The sequence below is a fragment of the Cetorhinus maximus genome, chromosome 18, assembly GCF_964194155.1.
Source record: "Cetorhinus maximus chromosome 18, sCetMax3.hap1.1, whole genome shotgun sequence".
Classification (NCBI taxonomy): domain Eukaryota; kingdom Metazoa; phylum Chordata; class Chondrichthyes; order Lamniformes; family Cetorhinidae; genus Cetorhinus; species Cetorhinus maximus.
This window is the reverse complement of record NC_135896.1, coordinates 39894949-39921818: the sequence shown is the minus strand read 5'-3', so window position 1 is coordinate 39921818 and position 26870 is coordinate 39894949. Positions and strand designations below refer to the sequence as shown.

General features: G+C 41.9%; 1 protein-coding gene across 4 annotated transcripts in view; it reads right to left on the bottom strand.

Moving 5' to 3' along the window:
* tdrd9 (tudor domain containing 9) overlaps positions 1-26870 on the bottom strand; it is a 223383-nt gene that overhangs the window by 57273 nt on the left and 139240 nt on the right. For all 4 annotated transcript variants that reach the window (XR_013579459.1, XM_078562446.1, XM_078562447.1 and 1 more), the window contains exons 18-23: positions 25411-25464; positions 18663-18779; positions 18118-18225; positions 5533-5633; positions 2823-2996; positions 1423-1540 (exon numbers count right to left, since the gene is read on the bottom strand). Coding sequence is in view for 3 of the 4 variants with exons in the window: in XM_078562446.1 (XP_078418572.1) it covers positions 1423-1540; positions 2823-2996; positions 5533-5633; positions 18118-18225; positions 18663-18779; positions 25411-25464 (672 nt within the window). In the remaining variant the exon portion in view is untranslated. The remainder of the gene's footprint in view (positions 1-1422; positions 1541-2822; positions 2997-5532; positions 5634-18117; positions 18226-18662; positions 18780-25410; positions 25465-26870) is intronic.

Genomic DNA, 26870 nt, shown 5'->3' with positions numbered 1-26870 from the left:
CACTTGGTAGAGGACAGCTAGCCTCACCATCAGCACAGGACTGGTCCAAATCGTCGCTGGCCAGCTGGATGGCTCTATTTTCAAAGTCCATGGGGACGTTGATTTCAGGCATTGCGCCAGTGTGGGACCTCTCCCTCTTGTTGTGTGCAAGCTTGTCGTGCATGAATAGCGATGGAAAGTGTAAGTAGGACACCTGCCAGGCCAATGATAAGTATGCCTGGCGTGGGTGGTGAGTGGTCCCATGAATGGGATGAGGACAATGAAGGTGTGTGAGAGAGTCAATGGTGATGTCCCTTGAACTGGCAGGGAGTGAGATCCCTGTGGATGTGTGATGCATTTATGATTGAGAGAGTTGAGATTGTGAAAAGAGTGACTTGCCCTGATGGAATGAAGGAGATCATTCATCCTCTTGCGGCACTGGGTGGCTGTCCTCTTTTGATGGGCATTGGCACTGACCACTGTTGCCACCACCTCCCAAGCCACAGCAGGGATATAGAACATCCCAGCGGTGCTCCATTGCGTCCAAGAGGCATTCCAGAGACACGTCGCTGAAGCAGGGGGCTGCAGTATTTTTGCCTTTCGGGGCCATCCTGTCTTCCATGTAGCAGTCATTGTCTGGAAGCACTGAGATGTGTGCTTATGGATGGACTTTAAATATGGCGCCTGGCATGATGAAGCAGCGACACGATGGTACGCGGTAGAATGAGAGCCCGTCCGCTGTTGAAACGGCATGTTTCCCAGGAATGCATAATGTGCTGGGTTTGGGACAAAATGGCATAAAAACCCGCCATCGCAGCCCATAGTCTAAAGTAAATAAAATGTCTCAAAAAGTAAGATGCACCACTGAATCATAAATACAGGGTACCTGTAGTAAGCTCCCACCTGTGGCGGTATCTGCAACTCTACTGGTAGGAGAGGGTTCACAAGGTAAACAGTGCAGACAAACAACCAGACTTCCCGCACTAAAAATCGGGTGCAGTCGGCGAGGTTCATGTTGGCTTGGGTCAGAGACTTCCTGCACTCAAGGTCAGGTGCGGCTGGCGAGATTCATGTTGGCTCGGGTCATGTCAGCTCCAGTTACAGATTTTGCACGCTAAAGGTCAATGAGGTTCAAAAAAATTGCAGTTTTTGGATGTGTTTGGTTTTCGGATTTACGGACAAAGGATACTTGACCTGTATATATATATCTAACTAATCATGCAATACTTTTATAAGCTAAAACTGTAAAAGTTTACAGTACAGGAGGCAATTCAGGCCATTGTAGCTAAGCTAGCTCCTTGCTAGAGCAATCAAAACTAATCCTACTGCCTCACACTCTCCCAATAGCCTTGCGTCTTTGTCTAATTCAAATATTTAGCCTTTAGTTTTTCCCTCGACAGAAGTAATGATCTTTGCCTCAAATGTTCATTTTGTTTTCATTACCTCTGTGACATTCATGATGAAAAAACGTGGAACAGGATTACAAGGCAATTCAAAAGGACCTCTTGACTTTTCCTCAGGCATCAGCTGAACAGTCCAATTTTGATAGCCTACAGAAAATCTGCATCAATGAGATAACCAGTTATACTGTGATTGGTTCTTAATCTTTTCAGAGGATCTAGGGTTTGACAATAAATACTGAAACACTCTTGGCACTCACCTACCAAAAAAATGATAAAGATGGTGCCGAAATATGCTAAAGTGGTCACTTACCCATTATTAAGTCATTGTCCTTACAACTTGGGCGATACTCCATATATACTAAAAAAGTAATCATGAAACTGTTGGGATTGTAATAAAACCCACCTGGTCCCTTAATGTTTTTTTAGAGAAGAAAACTTGCTTTCTTTCTCATCTGGTCTAAGTGCAATTTCAGTCTCGAAATAATTTGTTTCACTCTTCTGAAGTATCCTAGTAAGCCAGTCCATGTTGAAACCCACAACCAGCACTTCAAGAAGATGGTCCACCGCCACCACCTTTACAATGTCAAATATGGATGGACAACAAAAATCAGCCTTGCCAGTGGATGCCCACATCCCGACGAAGAATAAAAAAAAATTACATATACACTATATACATGCAAGGCACACCAAGTCAGAAGACTAGCCATGAGAATTTTCAGACAAAATTGATGTGTTCCCCAACTCTAAGATCACCCTGTTTTTGCAGAAAACAATAAAAAAAGTCTCCCAAATGGCAAATACCATCCACAAATTGCATTTTCTGCTATCACATGTCAGTATTTATAATGTAAACTGTCCATATAAACATTTAAAATGGGAATTTTCCTATGCCCATCATGGTTGTAGTCCCATTTTGTCCCATTGCGGTTCCTCCCCAATTTTCCTGGTTGCTGCATGCTGTCCTCTCCTGCCTTTTCAACTTTGAAGTTTTGTTTTGAAAAAAGGTTAGCATTCCCAGTGATCGTACTCATGGTCCTCCCATCACTATATACCTTGTTGTGCTACTGCATCTTCAAAACAAACAAATGTCTTTCACTCACTAGCTATAGTAGCCACAGCTCCAAGTAAAGTCTGCCCTGCTCTCTGTGCTACTACTATCTTGTTTCCCAGGCAACCATTTTAACATAATTGGCTGTCAAAATAATGCTACAAGCAGAAAGTACTCTGCAATTTTTCACACAGTTCTATGTCCTAATCTAACAAGAGAATAATGTTGCAATAACGTAAACAGCACAGGCACATCCTCTGATCAAGCAAGATGCCCAAATTTCCTGCAAATCTGCTGTCAACTCCATCTTATACTCCTTCCCCAATATTTCAATTTGCAAAGCTTGTGACAGAAATGTACACAATTACCATATCACCTAAATAAGATATTACCTTGGGCTTCGTAAGCTTGTACTAGGTTGTCCTTGAATCAATACTTCAATCTCCTCCATAGGATGAACTTTCAACTGTAAAGGAATACGTTGCTGGGCCATCTTCAGTGCCATATACACTGCAGGATGGATCTCTGTTCTTTTTATTGGATTTTGCACAAATTCAATAAAGCCCCTATTATTGATAAAAACAATAAGTTGTTAAGTTCCAGAGTAGGATTTGAAACTGACAAATTACAATTTCCAAAAAAAATTTCATTTCTCTGGCCCTTGTTTGAAAAGTCTTAACAGTTGAATCTAGTTCTGATATCATTCTTCCAACATAGGCCTCACTCAAATAGTTTGTCCACTGCCAGCAGTCCAAGGGAAAAACGTATTTACATTGGAATGCCACAGGCAATTATTTCCTGTCACATTATATATATTCTCAATACATGTGTCACATCTAAAAGTCAGCTGCAGTTATTCCAATGTTAAATGCTGCTTTATGACAAACTCCAATGCACTTCATAAATTTTGCAATCGCAGTCTATCTGTTGCTCCATATTTAAACACAATTTCACATGACCTGGCTAAATTGATTTCTCAATCAAATTTTCCGGGCTTTTCTATAACAGCTCTGGATTCCTGATTGCTAGCCTTCTCAATGGCACTGAAATCACAATATAAGCATTTTTCCGCTTGTAAAACAAACATCTAAGAATAATATGCATCAACTCTGGTGAATTCCAGGTTTTTAGCATACAGTGTTCGAAGGCAAATCAGAAAAATGCTGGAGGGGATCCAGAGTGTAAAATCAATCTCACTTTTCCTTCACAGTAAGAAAAAAAGATCAGAGAAGTACCATAAAAACATTCGAAGGCTACCAGAATGCCTATTCCTTTAGGTGCTTTGATATGTCACTATGGCCAGAAACTTACCTGTGTCGGGCGGGCTGGGCGAGAGCAGGCACAGAGCCAATCGCCACCCGCGATCGGCCGCATACCGCCATTTAACATGGGCAGGCCAATTAAGGCCCATCCAGCATGACGCACGGCCAGTAGTGCTCAGCACTATCTGTGTGGGCGGGGGGAGGAGGGAGAGTCTGGGCCTGCGCTCTTTCACTCATGCGCGCAAAAGAGTGCAGCAATCTCCCTTGGGACACGAAGCTGCCTCAGGAAGATTAAGTTCATATTAAAATAATTAAACCAAGCATTTAAGAAGTTATCTAAACATGTCCACTCATGTGACTATGTCACATGAGATGGGGCATGTTTTTATATTTCAGGAAAAGTTTTTATTTATTTAGTAAAACTTTCAGGAAACCTCTTCCCCGCCTTTGGATGAGGTTTCCTGAAAAACGAGAAGGCCACTTGGGCTCTTCGCCTGCCTGCCAACCTTAAGGTTGGACAGGCAGCGCTGTTAATCAGCTTTTTTAGTTTCCTAATGGCCTTAATAGGCCTTTGACAGTTCGGCAGGCACGCAGCCGCCTCTGACGCGCGCCTGCTGAACGAAAGGTCTAAATGACACATGATGACGTTGGGACACACACCCAACGTCATCTTGCGCGTCAGCATGTGGGGCCTGGCCTCGCACGCCGACGGCAATACTCTGGCCTATGTTCCAAGAGAACTGTACATGAAAATTATCAGGCAGCTGAAGAAAGTGTTGATAAATTGGGTCCTAAAACAAAAAGACTGAACTTTACATTCTTCTCTGGTCTTTGGAATTCCAATATGTTACAGATTGGTTGATCACACTTTGAAGATACCAAGTTGTCAGAAGAAATATCTCCTCAGAACAGTCTGTTTTCTTTAGAGCTATTTTCCCAATAAATTTGAGGATCTTAGTCTTCTCCTTAGAAAGGCATTTTCATGTAGTTTTGCATTACATTTGTAATAATCCCATAGGTATGAAGGCTGAAGTGCCCAGATCCAGGGAGGCCTCAGTATCAAGCTCATGAGGTGACCGAAGACTTTGAGCTCCTTTAAAAAGACAGCTCCATATTGCTGATTAGAGTGATTTATCCTTGGAGTGATTGTGAATGTTGTCTTAATGCTGGCATGTTTCTAGAGTAGCTCATTACAAGGGCATCCCTGCTGCCATTATCAACACTAATTCCAGTGTTTCTTGGCATCAGTTGGACAATTCTGGTTAAGGAACCTGAAAATATTTGGAGACATCAAACTGGGAGTAGCCAGGTGCACTGAGATTAGACGTAATCTAAATAACAATCTCATTAAGCTTTCATTCAGAATCTCAACAAACAACTCAATTCTTTCCTCTACTCAGCACGAGGTGGAGGAGGAAAAAATCTTTGCTGCTGATTTCATCTGGGAGGAAATGAGTGGCATTTACTTTAATGGCAGAGGAATTCCTTCATTGCCACAGCACCAATAGATAGAGCAAATATAGGTTATAATAATATTGAAGTCATATATTGAAATACAACAAACTTTTCTTCATGAAATTAATTGTGAAATTGTAAATTTATCTTGCATCTCATTAACCTTCTCTATTTATCCTTTATCTGCAACCCTTTTGTAATTGGAACTAATATTTTCTTGATGCAATGTAAATTTCCATACAAATTCAAAGGATTTTGGATAGACAAGGAAACAATCTAAACATTGTAATGATGCCAATGAAACTTAGAAACTACTCAAAAATGTTTGAGACAAAATGATATAAAACATACTCATGATGTTATTAGCAGGCCAAATGTAACTTACTTTGAACCATCAAATGAAATAGCACCGACTTGACCACACTGCCTGAACAGGGACTGCAGCTGTTGGTAGTACAGGAACCCATAAGGTGGAACATTTCTCACCTATAGCACAAAGACATCAGAATTTAGTTTCTCAAACAAAATTGACAGCATGGTGGCTGTGGTGCTCATTATAGAATGCAAGTGAAGACTTAATTCTTAATTGAGGCAAAGACTTTAAACAATTACCAATTTCTCTTTATATGAACAGAATTTGGAATGTTTTTGTATACCTGGCCCATTTCTAACAGACTGCAAGCTAACAATAAAGAACAGGCAGTCCAGACAACTTAACACTCCCTAACCCAGGTGCAACAGTCAATTGCAGCATCCAATCGTGGTCCTGGTTGAAATCAATTAACTCACAAAACTACGGGACAAACCTAATCTGACTTAACAAGCAGGCCAGGGGATCTCAAAATCATAGAAAGTTTATGGCACCGAAAGAGGCCACTTGGTCCATCATGTCTGCACCAGCTGCAAAACGGGCCATCCAGTCTAATCCCACTTTCCAGCATTTGGTTCGTAGCCCCGCAGGTTATGGCACTTCAGGTGCATGTCCAGACACCTTTAAAATGAGCTGAGGGTTTATGCCTCTACTATCCTTTCAGGTAGTGAGTTCCACACCCCTACAACCCTATGGGTGGAAAAAAAATCTTTGCTCATCTCCCCTCTAATTCTTCTACCTATCACTTCAAATCAATGCCCCCTAGTCACTGACCTCTCTGCTGAAGCAAATAGACCCTTCCCATTTTGCACATCTCAATTAAATCTCCCTTCAGCCTCCTCTGTTAAAGGGAGTACAATCCAAACCTATCCTCACATGTGCAATTTTCCAGTCCTGGCAACATCCTCATAAATCTCCTCTGTACCCTCTCTCATGTAATTACATCCTTTCTATAACGTGACCAGAACTGCACATAGTACTCAAGTTGTGGTCCAACTAAAGTGCTATATGGTTCCAGCATAACCTCACTGTTCTTGTCTTCTATGCCTCAGCTAATAAATAAAAGGATTCCATATGGCTTCTTAACCACCTTATCAACCTGTCCTGCTACTTTCAGGGATCTGTGGACATAGGAACATACTAATTATGTGCAGGCTACACTGCCCACAAACCACCCCCCCACCAACCCCCCGAGCCTGCTCCACCATTCAATAAGGTCATGGTTGATCTGATTGTAATTTCAACCCCTCATTCCTGCCCATCCCCAATAACCTTTCACCCCCTTGTTAATCAAGAATCTATCGAGCTCTGCCATAAAAATATTCGAAGACACTGCTTCCACCGCCTTTTGAGGGAGAGAATTCCAAAGGCTCACGACCCTCAGGGAAAAAAATTCTCATTTCTGTCTTAAATGATCAACCCATTTTTTTAAAACAATGACCCCTAGTTCTAGAGTCTCCCACAAGAGGAAGGATGCTCTCCACATCCACCCTGTCAACACCCCTCAGGATCTTAAAGGTTTCGATCAAGTCACCTCTTACTCTTCTAAACTCCACTGGACATAAGCCTAACCTGTCCAACCTTTCCTCATAGGACAACCCGCCCATTCCTGGTATTGGTCGAGTAAACATTCCCTGAACTGCTTCTAATGTATTTACATCTCTCTTTAAATAAGGAGACCAGTACTGTACACAATACTCCAGGTGTGGTCTTACCAGTGCCCTGTACAACTGAAGCATAACCTCACTACTTCTGCAATCAATTCTCCTCACAATAAACAATGACATTCTATAGGCTTTCCTAATTACTTGCTGTACCTGCATACCAGCCTTTTGTGATTCGTGCACTAGGACACCCAGATCCCTCCGAATTTCACAGCTCTGCAATCTCTCACCGTTTAGATAATAAGCTTTTTTATTCTTCCTGCCAAAATGAACAATTTTATATTTACCCACATTATAGTCAATTTGCAAGATCTTTGCCCACTCACTTAACCTATGTCCCTTCGTAGCCTCCTTATGTCCACTTCATAATTTACTTTCCTACCTATCTTTGTGTCGTCAGCAAATTTAGCAACTACTCCTTCGCTTCCTTCATCCAAGTCATTTATATAAATTTTAAAATGTTGAGGCCCCTGCTGATCCCTGTGGCACATCACTCATCACATCCTGTCAACCAGAAAAAGACCCATTTATGCCAACTCTGCTTCCTGTTAACTAGCCAATCTTCTATCCATTCCAATATGTTACTCCTATACCAAGAGCTTTTATTTTCTGCAATGACCTTTGATGTGACACTTTACCAAATACTTCCTGGAAATCCAAGTACAGCACACCCACTGGTTCCCCTGTATCAACAGCACATGACTCCTTCAAAGAAGTCCAATAAATTGGTTAAACGTGATTTCCCATTCACAAAACCATGTTGACTCTACCTGATTGCCTTGAATTTTTCTAAGTGCCCTGCGATAACATCTTTAATAGCAGCTTCTAACATTTTCCCTATTACAGAAGTTAGGCTAGGTTCCAGCTTTTTGTCTCCCTCGCTTTTTGAATAAAGGAGTTACATTTGCTATTTTACAACCTTCCCCAAATCTAGGGAACTTTGGGAAAGTTAAAACCAATGCATGTGTTATCTCACTAGCCACTTTTTTCAAAACCCTAGGGTGAAGTCCATCCGGACCTGGGGATTTGTCAGTCCGCAGCCTCAACAATTTGCTCAATAACACTTCCCTGGTGATAGTAATTTTCGCTGAGTTCCTCCCTTCCTTCCATTTCATGATTCACAGCTATTTCCAGGAGGTTACTTGTGTCCTCTATAGTGAAGGCCAAAGCAAAATACCTGTTTAATTCATCCGCCATCTCCCTACTTTCCATTACCAATTTCCCAGACGCACTTTGTGGGACCAATGCTCAATTTGTTAACTCTTTCCTTATTTAAATATCTATAGGAACTCTTATTATCCATCTTTATATTACTAGCTAGCTTTCTCTCATACTCTAACTTTTCCCTCTCTATTAATCTTTTTGTCATTCTTTGCTGTTCTTTATATTATTTCCAATCTTCGGACCTGCCACCCGTCTTTGCATAATTATATACTTTTTCTTTAAGTTTGATACTGTTTTTAACTTTTTTAGTTAACCATGGATGGTGGACCCTCTCCTTGGAATTTTCCTTTCTCATTAGAATGTATCTATTCTGAAATATCCCTTTAAATGGCTGCCACTGAACCTCTATTGACCTATCCCTTAACCACATTTGCCAGTTCACTTTAGCTAGCTCTGCTTTCATGCCCTCATAATTGTCCTTATTTAAGTTTAAAATACTAATCTTAGATGCATTCATTTCTCCCTCATAGAATGTAAAATTAACATATTATGATCACTGCCACCTAGGGGTGCCCTCACGATGAGATTATCAATGAATCCCATCTCGTTGCACAATACCAGGTCTAGTATAGCCTGCTCTCTGGTTGGCTCCAGAACATGCTGTTCTAAAAAACTATCCCAAAAACATTATGAAAACTCCTCATCTACACTACCTTTGCCCATCTGATTTTTCCAGTCTATATGTAGATTAAAATCCCCCATGATTATTGCTGTAATTTTTTGATAAGCTCCCATTATCTCTTCTTTTATACTCCGTCCTACCATATAGTTACAATTAGGGGACCTGTATACGACTCCCACAAGTGACTTCTTGCCTTTATCATTTCTCATCTGAGCCCAAACCACTTCTACATCCTGGCTTCCTCAACTTAGGTCCCTCTCTAATGTGCAAATACCATCATTAATTTACAGAGCCACCCCTCCACCTCTTCCTAACTTCCTGTCCTTCCAAAATGTCACGTACCCTTCAATATTCAGGTCCCAATCTCCTGTAGCCATGTCTCTGTAATGGCTATCAGATCGTACTTAATTGTTTCCATTTGCGCCATCAGTTCATCTGTTTTGTTTCGAATGCTACATGAGTTTAGATAGGGCCTTTAGTTTTGTTCTTCTATTATTTTTGCAGCATCTAGCCTTATCTGCTGATTTACTCTTAGATTTGTACTCTGTCCCTTCCTGTCACTGTCTGTTATCATTTCCCATATTAATATCTTTCTCTCTTGCCTTGTTTCCACTCTTTGTGGTTTACCACATCTTCCCAAATTTGATCCCTTGCCCCCACTATTCAATTTAAAACCCTCTCTACTTCCTTAGTTATGCGGCTTGCAAGGGCACCAGCCCCAGCACAGTTCAGGTGTAGACTGTCCCAAAAGTAGAGATCCCATTTTCCCCAATTTGGTGCCAGTGCCGCAAGACCTGGAACTCACTTCTCTCACACTAGTCTTTGAGCCATACGTTCATTTCTCTGATCTTATTTGTTCTATGCCAATTTGCACATGGCTCAGTTAATAATCCAGAAATTATTACCTTCTGCTTCTTAATTTGGTGCCTAACTCATCATATCAACTATGCAGAGCCTCCTTCCTCATCCTGCCTATGTCATCGGTACCTACATGGACCGTGACCACTGGACCCTCCCCCTCCCATTGCAATTTGCTCTCTAGCCCTGAGCAATGTCCCGTACCCTGGCACCGGGCAGGCAACATAGCCGCCTGGACTCTCACTCCTGGCTAGAGAACAGTGTCAATCCCTTCACGATACTGTCCCCTACTACCACTACATTTCTTTGTACTCCCCTCACTTGAATGGCTTCCTGTACCACAGTGCCATGATCAGTCAGCTCATCCACTCTGCAGCCCCCACTCTCATCCAAACAAGCTGAAAGAACCTCAAACCTGTTGGACAATTGCACAGGCTGACACTCCTGCCCTCTGGGGTCCCTTACCTGCTTCAGCTACAGTCACACCCTCCTGTCCCTGACCACCTTCCAAATCAGAAGATCGTATCCTAATGGATGTGACCGCCTCCTGGTACAAAGCATCCAGCTAAGTTTCCCGCTCCCTGGTGTGTTGCAGTGTCTGCAGCTCAGCCTCCAGCTCAATGACTCTGAACCGAAGCTCCTCAAGCCGCAGGCACTTACTGCAGGTGCTTGCCCTGGATAACACTGGTATCCAGGAGCTTCCACATGCTGCAGCCATGACACATCACCTGTCCCGCCATACTCATGTGCTTCAGTTAATTAACTATTTTATTCAATTTTTTTTAAAATCTACTCACATTCTTCTCTCTTTCTGGTCCACAACTATATGATCTTTCTCCCACGCGAGCAGAACCCCATTCGCACGTCTGAGATTTTTTACTGGGGTCATGACCACTTTCTGGTCCACTGTCAGAACGCATACTGCACTTTCTGGGTTTCCACAGCTTTACCTAGGTTTGACAATCCATTGGTCTTGCCTCCTGTCCTTCTTCCTACACATTTAGTCAATGTTTGTATTTACCGGTGGCCTTTCCTGCTCTTCCTATGATGGTGGCACCCTTCCACACATTGGTCCCTTTTGGCATTTACATTACTGTTATGTTTTACTATGGGGTCGCTTTGCTCGCGAACCTGTTGCGCGCTTATCAGTCGGTAGGCAAGTCGATTACGAACATATTGCAGATGCAGAGGCCAATATGAAGCACATACTATTTATTTGCACAAACAGAGCATTAGCATGTTGCATGCTTCTCCAGCCAGGCCCTTACTCTAGACTAACTTTAACATGGTAGCCTGTGCTATACAGTTATTGGGTCTTACGGTCACGTGGTCAAGTACATCTCTTAAACACCTCAGATTACCAAATCCCTCCCCTTTATTTGAAAGTACATTTTGCAATATATTAACTATTTACAAAAATGAACTGTTTACAAATTTAGTCTCTCAGGAGGCTTTTTCCAAACGTGTTGGCCAAACTTTGGATGGTTTATCTGAGGCCTCCCTCTCAGGAGTTCTGTCCACGAGGCTACCCAGTAAGAACCTGCAAGTTTGCCTCTTCGACTCTCTCAGGCTCAACGGGTTCTGCAGGTACTTACAAAGCAAGAGGAGCTCCTTCTACCTGCAGTGTAGACTCCAACAGAGACTTTGCCCGATAGCCATTTGGACACACTCCAAAGTTCTTTGCAAAAAAAGAAAAACTTCCCCTACAGTGAAGGACCACGACTGCGGTAATGGTATTCATTTTTCTGGGCCTCCTGACTTCTCTCTACCTTCTCCCCTAAATTTGGCCTTGAGGCTTAACTGTGTACTGAGACGTCTCTTCATTAATAACTCTGTGGGGGCAATACTGGTGGTCGTATGTGCTGTAGTCCTGTAGCTGAGCAGGAAGCATGATAACTTCGTTGCTATAGAGTCCCCCTCTAGTTTTTTCATTACAGCCTTGAAGGTCTGAACTACCCTCTCAGCCAACCCATTGGATGAAGGGTGATATGGCGAGGTCTTGACCTGTGTTATGCCATTGAGGGTTGTAAATCTTTGGAATTCCCCACTAGTGAATGCTGTTCCATTGTCAGGCATGATTATCTCTGGTAAACTGTGTATCACAAAACTCTGACACAATCTGTCTATGCTGGCAGCAGATGTGGGTGATCACACTTTGTATACACCCATCCATTTGGAGTGAGAGTCGATAAGCAAAAGGAAAATTCTGCCCAAAAAAGGCCCCACGTAGTCAATGTGGAGGTGGACCCATGGCCTTCCTGGCCATTCCCAAGTATGCAGTGGAGCAGGAGGTGGCAATTTCTACACCTGTTGGCACTGCATGCAGCTCTTGACCAAGTATTCAATTTCAGTGTTCATTCCCGGCTGCGCACCAACATTTTTATTCTGGAAATGCTGGGGTGAGTGCTATCCAATTCTATCAATAATGGCTGTGTTCCTTTGGGGGGCACGATGGCTCTTGCTCCCCACAGTAAGATGCCATCCTGGCAGATGAGCTTGTATCACCTGTTAAAATACAGCTTCATTTCGTCCGACTTTGGCTCATTAGACCATCCCTGACATGAGACAAAACTGGATCACGGTTTGTCTATTCTGTTTAGCATTCACTGGTGATGAATCCAGAAAGTTTTATAACAAGACAAGTTCTTGTGGGATGGGAACGTGCACATTGCTGTCCATTAGAGGTAATCGGCTCAGCACATCGGCATTGGTAATCTGGCTTCCCGGCTGGTGGATACAAGTACTTTCGTAAGCAGCTAGAATCAGTGCCCACCTTTGGATGTGTGTGAGGCGACTGGGGGTATTGCCTTATCTTCCCCAAACAAGCCTAGTAGTAGCTTTTCGTTGGGATACTATGGTGAAGTGACGACCTTGAATGTATTAGTGGAATTTCTTAACGCCAAATACAATGGATAAGCCTTCTTTCTCGATTTGTGAGTATCTTTGTCCTGCCACACAGTGCTCTTGAAACATAGCCAATTGGCCATTTGGAGCCATCTGACATGCGGTGGGACTGTACTGCCCCTACTTCATAAAGGGATGCATCACATGTTAAAATCAATTGTTTCTCTGGGTCGAAACATACCAACAGGACTGATGAATGTAGTAACTGCTTTACTGCCATAAAAGCCTGTTATTGTGGGGCTTGCCAAGTCCACCTGTGGTTTTTCTCGAGTAACCTGTATAATGGTGCCAGTACTGTCAACAAATTTGGGAGAAAACGATCGTAGTATTTAACCATTCCCAAAAAGGACTTGAGTTCTGTGGCATTTTTCGGGGCTGGCAGCTCATGAATAGCTCTTGTCTTCCACTGGATGAAGGCCCTGCTATGACTCAGGTAGATTACTTCTTTTGCTTGGAAGGTGCATTTTTCACCTTTTCAAGCATACTCTGGCCTGTGAGAAACGCTTCAATACCTCTTCCAAGTTAGCCAGGTGTTCTTCATCAATTAGTCCTGTTACTAGGCATCATTGAAATAAACCACCACATGGGATAGACCTTGGAACAAATTTTGGAAAACGGCACAAGCCGATGAGACTCCAAAGGGCAACTTGATATACCCCCGTGTGTATTGGTCACAAAATCCCGAGACCCCTCTTCTAGCTCAACTTGCTGATAAGCGTAGCTCATGTCAAGTTTCGTATATGCAATTCCCCCTGCCAGCTTGGAGTACAATTCATCAATTTTGGTATCAGGTGCCTGTCAAGTCTGGCTACTTTGTTAACGGTCAACTTGTAGTTCCCGCATGTTCGCGCACTCTTTAGTACGGCTTTAGTACTGGAACTATGGGCGCTGCCCGTTCGGAAAATTGTACAGGTTGTCAGACTCCCAATCTTTCCAGCCTGTCTAATTCAATATCCACCTTCAAATATCTGGGGGGCTGCTCTGGGATCCACATAGATTTTAGCTTGCAGTCCCTGAATCTTCCCGAGCTCTTCACTGAACACAGGGGCATATTTCTGTAATAATTCCTGCAGATCTTTTATTCCGAGTTGAAAAATCTCAGTCCACTCAATTTTATTTCCTTAAGCCAGTTCTGAATAAGTAGAAGGGGTTTTCTGTTAACTTCACTGTCACATAGATTGGTTCTGTTTTGCCCATTTTTAAATTGTGTAGCGAGTAAATATCTGTTTCTTCAGGCTCCTCCATTACATAATTTTCACAACTTCTGCCTTTTTGTTTGAACTTTGGCCTCAATTTCTCTTTACAATATCGCATAACGTGCACATTGCAATGGCAGAAGTACTTGGTTCTTTAAAATTGTCATTTGTTTGTAGGCTGTCTAGTTCCAATTCTGCTATTATGAATGTGGTTTTTATCCTTTGAGTAATTGCTTTTTGCTGGTCTTTTAATGGCTGCTGTTTCTCGCCTTTCCTGCACTTCCATGCCAATTCTAGCTGTTGCCTCCTTCCTGACGTGAAGAAAGGCGCCATATTGTGCTCCAATGATTTCTTGAGTCCCTGACTGCACTTTCCATTGCAAGCGCCAACTCCAGGGCTTTGCTGAAATCCGAATTTGTCTCTGACAGCAGCCTTTTTTTGAATGGCGTCTTCATTAATCCCACAGACTAATCGGTCTCTCAACATGTCATTAATAGACATCCCGAACTCACAGTGCTCTGTCAATTGTTTTAAGGCTGCTACATAACAAGCGACTGTCTCTCTAGGGGCGCGACACCTTGAATTGAATTTAAAATGCTGCGTTGTTACCAAGGGTTTTGGTTGGAAAGACCATTACTAAACGGGGTCTGAGCTACGGTATGCATAACTATGATGTTCGAATTTTCTCATGTCTCAAAATTCCTCATTGGCAAATTCTCCACCATTATCTATTAGGAACTTCATTGGTGTTCCTAATCCTGTCCCTACCCATTTCCTCATAACCTTTTCGACAATGGTCCTTTTGTCTTTACTATGTAATACAGTGAATAGGCTAAATCTGGTTGCCATATCTATGAAGTGTAGTAAAAAAAATACTCCTATCCTTGTCCCAAACTTTCAAGTCCATTGCCACTGCGTCGTTAAACTCCCAGGCTAGGGCAAGCTCACAACAGGACGTGGTGGTATTTTGCAACATTTAGACAAACTTCACAGAGCAATGATTTGCTCAATAAGGTCATCGTATCTTGTATCAACCACTCCCACATCTCGAAGTAGAGTCTTCAGGTTCTGTGCCGCCGTGTGTGCAAACTGTCTATATGTAGCTTCCAAATGATCATCTTTTTGTCCACCAAATTCTTATTCCCAGCAATTAACAATATTTCATGAACTTCTTGATGAGAAATCTCTGGTTTCCTTAGTGGCAGGCGGTAAAGGCTTGACTGAGTAAAATATAGATCCATGTTTTTTCCAAACACAAACGCCCTATCGTTCTTCAGGTCTAGCGTCACCTGAGCCTTTTTCATCACAGATCAACTTAACAATAGCGGCATCTCACTAGAAACCACATCAGTATTAATAAACAGATTGATCCCTGCTATCTTACAAGGGGCCACCCTTTTGGAAGATGTTAATGTGTTATCATCTCCGCACCTGAAGCAGGTACAGTTTCATACTCCTTGACCTTCTGCTGGTCTGCCTTATCGAGACCCCCCATCAGACAGTAGTTAAGCCAGTCCATGCCACACACAGTATAAGTGCAACCACTGTCCAGGTATGCACAGTTGAAGGAATCGACCATCAAGGTACTCATCAGTGGATTCAAACTTTCAATGACCAATACAATTCCATCATGGCAGTCACCATCATCATTTTCAGTCGCGTGGGTCACTTCAAAAATATGATTCTTTCACTGTGGGCAGCGTGTAATGATACCGGAATCACACCGAAACCACCGATTAACCATTCCCCGTGCGTTTTCTGGATTTAAACACCTATGGTCACCGTCCCAGACACACTTTTTATCCTGATTCTCAAACTGGCTAGGGTTGCAGCCGTTTTCAGACCTCTTGTCATTAACGCAGTCTTTGTATTGTAATCTTCATCTAATATTTGGCCCACCTTGAAATTCAGCCACTATAGAATCCTCCATCCTTTGTTTCACAGCATAGTTGTTCGCATTTGCTAAGGAACCGGCTGGGAACAACTGTTTCCCCAGGAATGTTTTTAGGGCAGCAGCCATTTCATCTAGGAGAGATTCTTTCCACCAGAATTGAACCCCTGTTAGTACTAAAAGACTGTCAACATGAGATATGCGAGCAGAGCTCAGTAACTTAAACGCCAATACTGGCTCCGGAATTTCAAGTTCAAATCTCTGTAGTCTCCTGTACCATTCATCAAAATCCATGATATATTCTTCCATGGACTGATCATCTGATTTCCTAAACCTATCAAAGATTGTCCAAGCTTCATACGCTTCCAATAACTCATCCTTTTTGTAAAACTTAGCCAAAAATTGTAACAGAAGATCCCTCTCCATGATCCAAATCATCCGCTTTCTACTCTGAAAATATCTTAGTCTGTATCTTACTTTTGGCTGGTAATAATAACACCAAAACCTTACTCTTTCGCAGTATGGAAGTAACCCTGGTCCACATCTCAACTTCAGCCTTCTATTGCTGATAACGTTCAGAGTCAGGAAAAGTTGGTAGATAATCAAAGCTTGCGATTTTGCACTGTCCTTCCGCAACTTAAATTGTCAGCAACAGTACACTTCTTTTCCCTCGGAGGATTGAGACAAAAAGCTTCACATACACCAATCAATCACCAAAGCTTAAAGTTCATCCTCTGCTACCATGTTACTCACAATAAGTGTTTCTGGTGGAAGAATGAATCCAAAGCTGTTTTTTTTTAACTTCAAGCTGGTTTATTCTCACTACAGCTCCTCAGTGCTACAGACTTCTGAGCAGCTTCCACACAGTGTTCCAGCTATATCTATTTATGCCGTTTAGATGGGAGAAGCAATGCCCACCATCTATTTTAATTAGCAATTGTCTTTAACAAGGTAATCCCCATGCAATGTGATTGCTGATACATTGACAGATGGAATAGCCATATTCTGCTTATAAGAAGTGGAAAACAAAGAAACTGGGGTAAAACTACATTAGTATTAAGGGGAACAAGGAAATTCAAGACAGAAACAATAAAATTCAAAACAGGAACAATAAAAGTCAAGACAGAAACAATAAAATTCAAGACAGAAACAATAAAATTCAAGACAGAAACAGTCCACCAGATGATGAGCACTTTTCTTATTTGTCCTGGAACATAAGAGGTATTAGAAAAGTTTCCAGATGTAGAAATAGAGTTCAAATTTTGGGGAGCAATTTTCCCTGGATACCTCAGGTACTAAACAGAGCTTCACCCGAAACACTGGTTTAGTGCTCATTTCATGCAAGATGTCATCTTAGTAACTGAGTTGAAGCTTGCACAAGGAATAGTCGCCTGGAGGGTTGGTAATGGCTAGTTAATCAATGTTTTAATTTAATCTTTAAAATCTCTAAAGATGGTGATGGGTTTATTGCTTCCGACTTCAGTGCACCAGCCTTCTCGTAATAAATACAAATTGCAAAATTGTTGTGATAGTATGGCCAAGTTTCCCTTGTAGATTTGGTCAGCCTGGCAAGTACCACCTGCCATATCATAACAATACATATAAAATTATGACAGGAAACAGGAAAATAATTGTTCAAATTTATTAGTGCAAAGATACAAGTTTATAATCAGAATTACTGGTCCACAAACTACAACATCCATCCATGAGAATAGTCAAGTGTTTTCACAACACTGACGCAAAAATGGAAGTGCATTGTTTCATGACAACACAACATAATTAGAGAAAAAAATCCAGGATTATGATGTTAAGTTCTACAACCTCATACCAATGTTTACAGTTGAGCATGAAGCTATTGAAAATTTCAATTTCATTAGCATTGGAGTGGAAGCAACGATTTTTAATTATTTCAAAATGAGCTGTGCGGCTAAGTGAAGTTTTGACTGTACACAAAGATATTATGCATTCTATTGCAAGCAGTTCAGAATAGTTCTCTAATTTGTGAGGTTAGGCATAACAAATAAAATAAATGGTAAAAAGGGGTACTTAAAAAAAAAACTGAATGGATAATAATTCAAGAGTATCCTCCACAAATAGATATTTAGGCCAAACGACAGCATTTGTATTTAAGGTTTACTAATACAGCTTTTCCTCAGTGTTCTCTAGGAAATATATCAGAGTTTTTAGGAAAAAATAGTTCATAAAGTACAAGCAAATTCTTCCAAATCAACAGCTACATACCATTACTGTAGTTCTGTAATCTTTTTGAGCCAGCTCTTTCACAGCAATCTCTTCAGAGACTGGACCAAATGTGAAATAATTTGGGTAAAAAGCTCCAGCCAGAACAACCTGTGGAAAAATGACATTGCAATATAAACACTGCACAAACTGCAGTTCCCATATTTTTTTTTTAAATCATGTCCACTTCACTTGAGCAAGTGTAAATATTGAGTGTGCAAAAACAGATATACAAAAGACCACATCAACGCGTTAAAACATAAGAGGGTTGAAATTACTAAACTCTTCTCCACTCCTGTTGTGCCAGAACCTGGACTACGTAGGAGCGTGACGCTGGGTCTTTTAAGGGGCAGAGTCTCTGCCTGCCCATTACAAGAACAATGATGCAAAAAAAGCAGGGAGGAGCCAGGGACATCTATGTTGGATAATAAGTGCACAAAGCATATCAAGCTGTACATATTGTGATGTAAACTGTGTTCAAGATTTGGATAAGGTACTAAACTAGAAAAAAAAATGTACGTAGAAACATTGTCAAAATAAAGCAATACCTGCAGAATGAATCTTTGCTTGTGAACATATTCTTCATTTGTACACCCAGGTGGGTTATCAATATACATATTAAAACACTGGACACGTTCCTTCAGCTCCTCGTACAACTGTGCCACCTAAAATGAACCAGTAAAAAAACTTATAGGAATTCATGTTCCAAAGATGTGAGGGGGGCATTTAGCCCAGGTAGTTATTTTTTTTTCCCGTTTGAAATCCATGACATCCCTCATCACAGACCCCTCCCAATTTCCACCTGAATGATGAGACAGGTTTTGCCTCTGCCACTTTTTAAGGAAAGTTAACCAATCTTCTACTATTTATATGCCTAGGGAAGACTTTTGGATTCCCTTTAATGTTAGTTGTCAATCTCTTCTCATGCTTTCTATTACCTCATGTCTTTTTTTAACTTCCACTCTGAAGTTTCTATGATCAACTTGAGTCTGAATTTGTAATGTCTGCCTGACATCTGTCATATCTGCTTCGTTTCACTATCAGCCTCTTTCGTCATCCAGGGAGTTCTGGCTTTGTTGTACTACCTTTCCCCATTGTGGGAATGTACTTTGACTGTACCCAAGCTATCTCCTCTTCAAAGGCAGTCCAGTAACACATCAGATACATCTGAGGATACTGAGAGAAGTGACGGTGGAAATTGCAGATACACTGACCATAATCTTCCAATGCTCCTTAGACAAAGGGGTGATGCCAGAGGACTGGAGAATCACAGATGTTACACCCTTGTTCAAAAAAGGGTGCAAGGGTAAGCTCAACAACTGCAGGCCAGTGGCAACTACATTCAGTGATGGGAAAGTTTTCAGAAATGATAATCTGGGACAAAATTAACAGTCACTTGGACAAATATGGACGAATTAAGGAAAGTCAGCCTAGCTAATACCTTTTAAGAGAAAACGTTTAAGTTTTTGATGAAGTAACAAACAGGGCTGAGTAGATACATTGACTTCCAAAAGTCATCTGATAAAGTGTCATATAACAGGCTTGTCAGCAAAGTTTGAGCTCATGCAATAAAAGGGACTCTACCAGCATGGATACAAGTTTGACTGAATGACAGGAAACAGAGATTAGTGGGAAACTGTTTTCCAGACTTGAGGAAAGTAGATTGTGGGGTTCCCCAGGAGTCGTTACAAGGACCATTGCTTTTCTTCATATATATTAATAATCCAGATTTGGGTGCGCAGGGTATAATTTCAAAATTTGCAGATGACAGAAAACTTGGAAGTATTGCGAACTCTGAACAGGATAGTGATAAAATTCAAGAGGACATCGACAAGTTGGTAGAACTGGTGAACACGTGACAGATTAAATTTAATGCATATAAGTGTGAAGTGATTAATTTTGATAGGAAGGAGAAGAGACAATATAAAATAAAAAAATACAATTCTAAAGGGGGTGCGGGAGCAAAAAGACTGTGAGGTAGACCTACACAAATCAGTTATGGTGGCAGGACAGTTGAGAAAGTGGTAAGTAAAGCATACAAGATTCTGAGCTTTATAAATGGGGGCAGAGAGTACAAAAGCAAGCAAGTTATGAAGAACCTTTTAGAAACAGTGGCTCACCTCAACTGCAGCAGTGTGTCCAATTGTTCCTACTGTGTGGTGCGCATAATGTGAAGATATTAGAGAGGGGGCAGAAAGATTCATGAGAATGGCTCCAGGGATGAGGGGCTTCAGCTATGTAAATAGATTGCAAAGGCTGCAGCTGTTCTCCTCGGAGGAAAGATTAAGCGGAGAATTGATAGGGGTATTCAAAATCATGAGAACAAGATAAGAATGATTTAAGGTGATTGGCAAAAGAAGCAAAGGCAACATGAGGAAAAACCTTTTTTACGCAGCCAACATTTAGGATCTGATATGCATCGCCTGATGGAGGCAGATTCAATCGAGGTTTTTCATGAAGTATTGGATAATTATCTGAAGAGAAAATAGTTGCAGGGTTACCAGGAAAAGGCGGTAGAATGGGGGATTAGATGAATTGCCTTAGGAAAAAGCCGGCATGGACACAATGGGCCAAGTTGCCTCTTTCCATGCTGTAACCATTCCATGATTTCATGACCGTTAGAGATTTAAGGGTATTCTTCTCTCCAGGTGCTTTGCCTTCCTTGGCAAAAATACTTATCCCCTCTTGTGGGCCACATCATTTCCATTCTTGTTGGAATAGCTCTCTCTCTTCCTGGCTTCAGAAAAATGCAAAGAAAATTCCTTTCTTTTACCAAACTCCTGTTCCTTCCAACCCATCGCTGCAATGTCAGACTTGCAAAAAGGAATGGCTCACAGGCAAGGTGACACAAAATTCATTTCAGTGATAGTTCTGCTACCTTTTTCTCCCTATAAAGGAGCAAATTAGACTCTCAGACGTTTACAGCACAGGAGGCCATTCGGCCCATCACGTCAGCACCAGTCAACAAAGATTGGACTACACCAATCCCATTTTCCAGCGCTTGGCCCATAGCCCTGGAGGCTATGGCAATGCAAGTGAGTATTTAAATACTTCTTAAATGTTACAAGTTTCTGACTCAACCGCCATTTCAGGCAGTGAGTTCCAGACCCCACCACCCTCTGGGTAAAAATATTTCTCCTCAACTCCCCTCTTAAGCCTTCTACCTCTTATCTTAATTCTATGCCCCCTGGTTATTGACCCTTCTACTAATGGAAAAAGTGCCTTCCTATCTATGCCCCTCATAATCTTATACAACTCTATCAAGTCCCCTCTCAACCTGTACTGCTCCAAGGAAAACAACCCGAGCCTATCCAATCTTTCCTCATAGCTCAGACCCTCCAGCCCAGGCAGCATCCTGGGTCTCCAGTGCAATCACATCCTTCCTATAATGTGGTGACCAAACTGCACACAGTACCCCTGTTGTGGCCTAACCAGTGTTTTATACAGTTCCAGTATAACCTCCCTGCTCGTGTATTCTATGTCTCGGCTAATAAAGGCAAGTATATCATATGCCTTCTTAACCACCTTATCTACCTGCCCTGCTACCTTCAGGGATCTGTGGATATGCACACCAAGGTCCCTCTGATCATTAGTACTTTCCAGGGTCCTACCATTCATAGCATAATCCCTTGCCTTGTTAGCCCTGCCCAAGTGCATAGCCTCACACTTTTCCAGGTTGAATTCCATTTGCCGCTGCTCTTGCCCACCTGACCAGTCCATTGATATCCTCCTGCAGTTTACGGCTCTCCTCTTCATTATTTACCACCCAACTAATTTTCGTGTCATCCGTGAACTTCTTGATCATACCCCCTACATTTAAGTTCAAATCATCGATGTACACCACAAACAGCAAGGGCTCCAGCACCGAGCCCTGCGGAACCCCACTGGAAATACATTTCCTGTTTCAGAAACATTCCTCTACCATCACCCTCTGCTTCCTGCCTCTCAGCCGATTTTGGATCTGACCTGCCACTTTGCCTTGGATCCCAAGGGCTCTTACTTATTCGAACATTCTGCCATGAGGGACCTTATCAAAAGCCTTGCTAAAGTCCATGTAGACCACATCAAATGCATTACCCTCATCAAAATTGTCAAATGCGACCTTCCCTTAATAAATTCATGCTGATTATCCCTGATTACTCCATGTCTCTCCAATGCAGATATATTCTGTCCCTCAGAATTCTTTCTAGTAACTTCCCCACCACCGAGGTTAGACTGACTGGCCTGTAATTTCCTGGTCTATCCCTTCCTCCCTTTTTTAACAATGGGGCAATGTTAGCAGTCCTCTGGCACCTCACCTGTGTCCAGAGAGGATTTGAAAATTACTGCCAAGGCCCCTGATATCTCTTCCCTTGCCTCCCTCAACAGCCTGGGATACATCTCACCCAGGCCTGCGGATTTATCCACTTTTGAGGCCACTAAGCCCGCAGGTCTCTCCTCTCTATGTTAATTTCCTCTAATATTTCATTGTCTTCCACCCTGATGTCTATACCTGTGTCGTCCTTTTCCATTGTGAAGACTGATGCAAAGTATTCATTGAGGACTGTACCCACGTCTTCCAGGTCCACACACACATTACCTATATGTTGGTCCTACTCTTTCCCTAGTTATTCACTTACTCTTTATATATTAAAAAAACCTTTTGGGTTTTCCTTTATTCTACCCACCAATACTTTCTCATGTACTCTCTTAGCTTTCCTAATTTCCTTTTTAAGTTACCCCCTGTACTTTTTATACTCCTCTTGGGACTCTTCCATATCGAGCACCGTGTATCTGCCATAAGCTTCTTTTTTTTTTCTTAATCCTAACCTTTATGTCCCTTAACATCAAGGGTTCTCCAGACTTGGTACCCCACTTTGTTTTTACGGGAATATATTTGCCCTGTACTTTCGCTATTTCCTCCTTGAATGCTCCCAACTGCTCTGACACAGTTTTATCTGCAAGTAGCTGCTCCCAGTCCACTTGGGCCAAATCATATCTCATCTTAGTAAAATTAGCCTTTCCCCAGTTTAGAACTTTTATTCCCGGCCCAAACTTATCCTTTTCCATAACTATCCTAAACCTAACTTGAGTTATGGTCACTATCTCCAAATTACTCTCCCACAGATACGCCTTCCACCTGCCCAGGCTCATTTCCGAACATTAGGTCCAGAACTGCCACTTCTCTTGTTGGGTTTTCTACATACTGGCCAAAAAAGTTCTCCTGGGTGCAATTTAAGAATTTTGCTCCCTCCCTACCTTGCACACTAAAATTATCCCAGTTCATAATTGGGTAGTTAAAATCCCCTATTACTGCATTACTCTTACACTTCTCTGAAATTTGATTACATATTTGATCCTCTTTCTCCATGACTGTTTGGGGAACCTATAGTACACACCCATCAGCATGCTTGCCCCTTTTGTATTTTTTATTTCCACCCATATAGCCTCATTTGATGATCCTTCCAAGATATCATCCCTCTTCACTGCTATACTTGATTCCTTGACCAACATTGCAATCCCACCCCCCACCCCCCCACCACCCCCCCACTACTTCTATCCCCCTCTCTATCTCGTCTGAATACCCTATAACAAGGATATTGAGCTGCCAATCCTGCCCTTTTTTTAGCCAAGTTTCGGTCATGGCTATGATACCATACTCCCACATGCCTATCTGTGCCCTAAGCCCGTCTGTCTTATTCCTCAGGCTCCTTGAATTAAAATATATTCCATTTAGCCTTGCTAATCCCACTCCTTTCTTATCTAGCCTATGTTTCCTCTGCCTTCCAGACTCACTCAGCAGCGCTTTAACTTATAAGTCCATCTCAGCTTCTCTACCCTCTGAACTGTTTTTCAGGATCCCATCCCCTGCCAATTTAGTTTAAATCCACCCAAACAACATTAACAAACCTCCCCACAAGGATGTTGGTCCCCTTCTTGTTCAGGTGTAACTTGTCCAACTTGTACAGGTCCCACCTTCCCCAGAAATGGTCCCAATGCCCCAAGGAATCCAAAGCCCTCCCAGTACACCATCTCTCCAGCCACACATTCATCTACTCTATTCTTCTGTTCCTAAACTCACTACCATGTTGTGCCAGGAGTATTCCAGAGATTACTACCTTTAAAGTCTATTTCCTACCTAGCTCCATGAAGTTTGCTTGCAGGACCTCATTTCTCTTTCTTCCTATGCCATTGGTCCCAATATGGACCATGACCTCTGGCTGTTCACCCTCCCCCTTCAGAATGTCTTGCAGCTGTTCCATGACATCCTTGACCCTGGCACCGGGGAGGTAATACACCATCCTGGAGTCATGTCTACAGCCGCAGAAGCACCTGTTTACTCCCCTCACTAACGCATCCCCTACCACTATTGCCCTTCCACACTTCTTCCTCCCCCCCTGAGCAGCTGGATCATCCATAATGCCATGGCCTTGGCTCTGGTTGGCCTCCACAGAGCAACCATCATGCTCATCGTTTTCCAAGGCGGATAAACAGTTTGTGAGCGAGATGCACTCGGGGATGCCCTCACTGCCTGTCTGGTGTCCTTCTTCAGTCTAGTGGTCACCCACTCCCTCTCTGCTTGCACTTCCTTAAGCTGCAGAGTAACCACATCCTAAAATGTGCTATGCACAAACCTCTCAGCCTTGTCAATGCTCCGTTGTGCCTCCAGCTGCCGCTCAAGCTCCAAAACACAGAGCTCGAGCTGCTCCAGTTGGAGGCGCCTCCTGCACACATGGTCATCCAGACCGCCAGGAGCGTCTAGGATTTCCCACATAGAGCAGGATGTGCAAATCATAGGATTGAGCTCCCCAGGCACAGCTTAACTAAATAGAATACAGACCCTTCCTTTTATTTATTTATTTTTGAAAAATATACTTTATTCATAAAATATCTGGCAAAACATTCCAAACCATTTCAAAATCACCATCACATAAGTACAATCAGATTCAACTTTTACACATGTATCACAAGGTGCATCAATATGCTAGGTCCTCTAGCTGCTGCTGACTGCCTGTCCCAGGGTCCTCCTCTCGCACTTTCCTTTAGGTGCTGCTGATGGCCTATCCCAGGGTCTTCCTCTCACACTCTCCTCTAGGTAAATTGTTATTGGAAAGTATTGCAATACCCTTTCAGTGATTTAAGAAAGCCGACATTGAACTACAATTTAAGATAACGGAGTAATGAATAGCTCTTTGATATGGGAAATAAGAAAGCTGGCTCTGAGAATGGAAGAAAACAGCTACCAGGTAGTTAGTAAATCAACACAAATTAACAATGCGCTTGCTATAATTTTATAGTCCATAACAATAAACTCACCTCTTTTATTCTTTTTATCTGGATATAATTTGATTTTCCCCATTCTAACTCAGCCTGTGTCACATCAACGACAAGTCAGAATATGTGCATGTTACGTGGATTTGTAAAGACAAAATTTAAATATCAAGTCACGAAACATCAAAACATTGAATTATGAGTAACAATCAATAATGTCAAGAGTTAAAGTCAGGTCAATGGAACCTCAAAGTTGGAAGGATCGTATGAAATTCAAGGGCTTTTAACACATTACACAATTATTTTGAGAGTGATTGAGGAATTTCATGGGGTCATCCTGAGTTCATGAAACTTCAATGACTCCACATAATAAATGCAGCCCAAGAAAATCATAGAGCCACAAAGTTATGAATGTGCAAGAATACTATTTTTTAATTAAGCTAAGGCTAAACTGTTTGGTTGAAGATGACCATTAACCTATCTACAGTAGCCACTGACTTTTCAATATACATTCGAACGGAACAAAGTTTATGCAATTCCAGGGAGTTGCTTACACATCCTTAATATGTTTTCAACTATTTTTTTTTTTTTAATTCTGTATCCCTCCAATTTCTATTTGGCTTTCCATCATACCCTTCCCGATCCATGCACCTTCAATTGTGAATGAATAGAAGACAAACAGACTGCAAAGGCATCGCCTTTGAAAATCCTGGTTTCGGACTCTCTCCTTCACCACAGTAGCCCATGTGCTGATAATGTTCCCATGATAACGTTAGATAGGAAATTATAGAATTTTGATCGAGTAAGGATGAAGGATGTCCAAATCAGGGTAGCTTGCGATTAAGAGAGAAACTTGGAGGTGACTGTACTCCCATGATCTTACTTCTCATCCTCTCAGTGGTAGAAATCACAGGGCTGACTGGACAGTTGTTTAAAGCCTGGTGCGTTGCTGCAGTACATCCCATAAATGGTACATACTGCAAATTGAGTATGCTTGTGAAGGAGTGGACATTTATCTATTAACAGATGTACCAATGAAACAGAATGCTCTGGCCTTGACAGTTTTGAGCTTCTTGCATTTTTGCGTAGTTACAACAATCCAGGAAAATAGTGAGAATTCCAACATATTTTTGACTCCAGTTTTGTAGATAATAGAAGGATTTCAGGGATCTTATCTGAGTATCCAATTTTGATGTTGTTGGCACTTTACCATTGTGGTATCACTGAAGGTCAAGGGGAGGGCGGTTGGTACTGCTGGAGATAGTCACTGACAATCAGTTACTGATATAGCTTGGCACTTTAGGCTGGTTCACATTTGATTCAAAAACTGAATAAAAGGACAGTGTGCCAATCTAGTTCTAACTTGCTTTCTTTTTACAAAAAAATCCATCTTGATCAAATATAACAGTTTTTGAAATGCTCCATTTCATTGATCAATGAATCCAGCACAGTACAATATCAATGGTCAAAGATCAGTCTTACCATAAAGCACACAAGTTCAGATG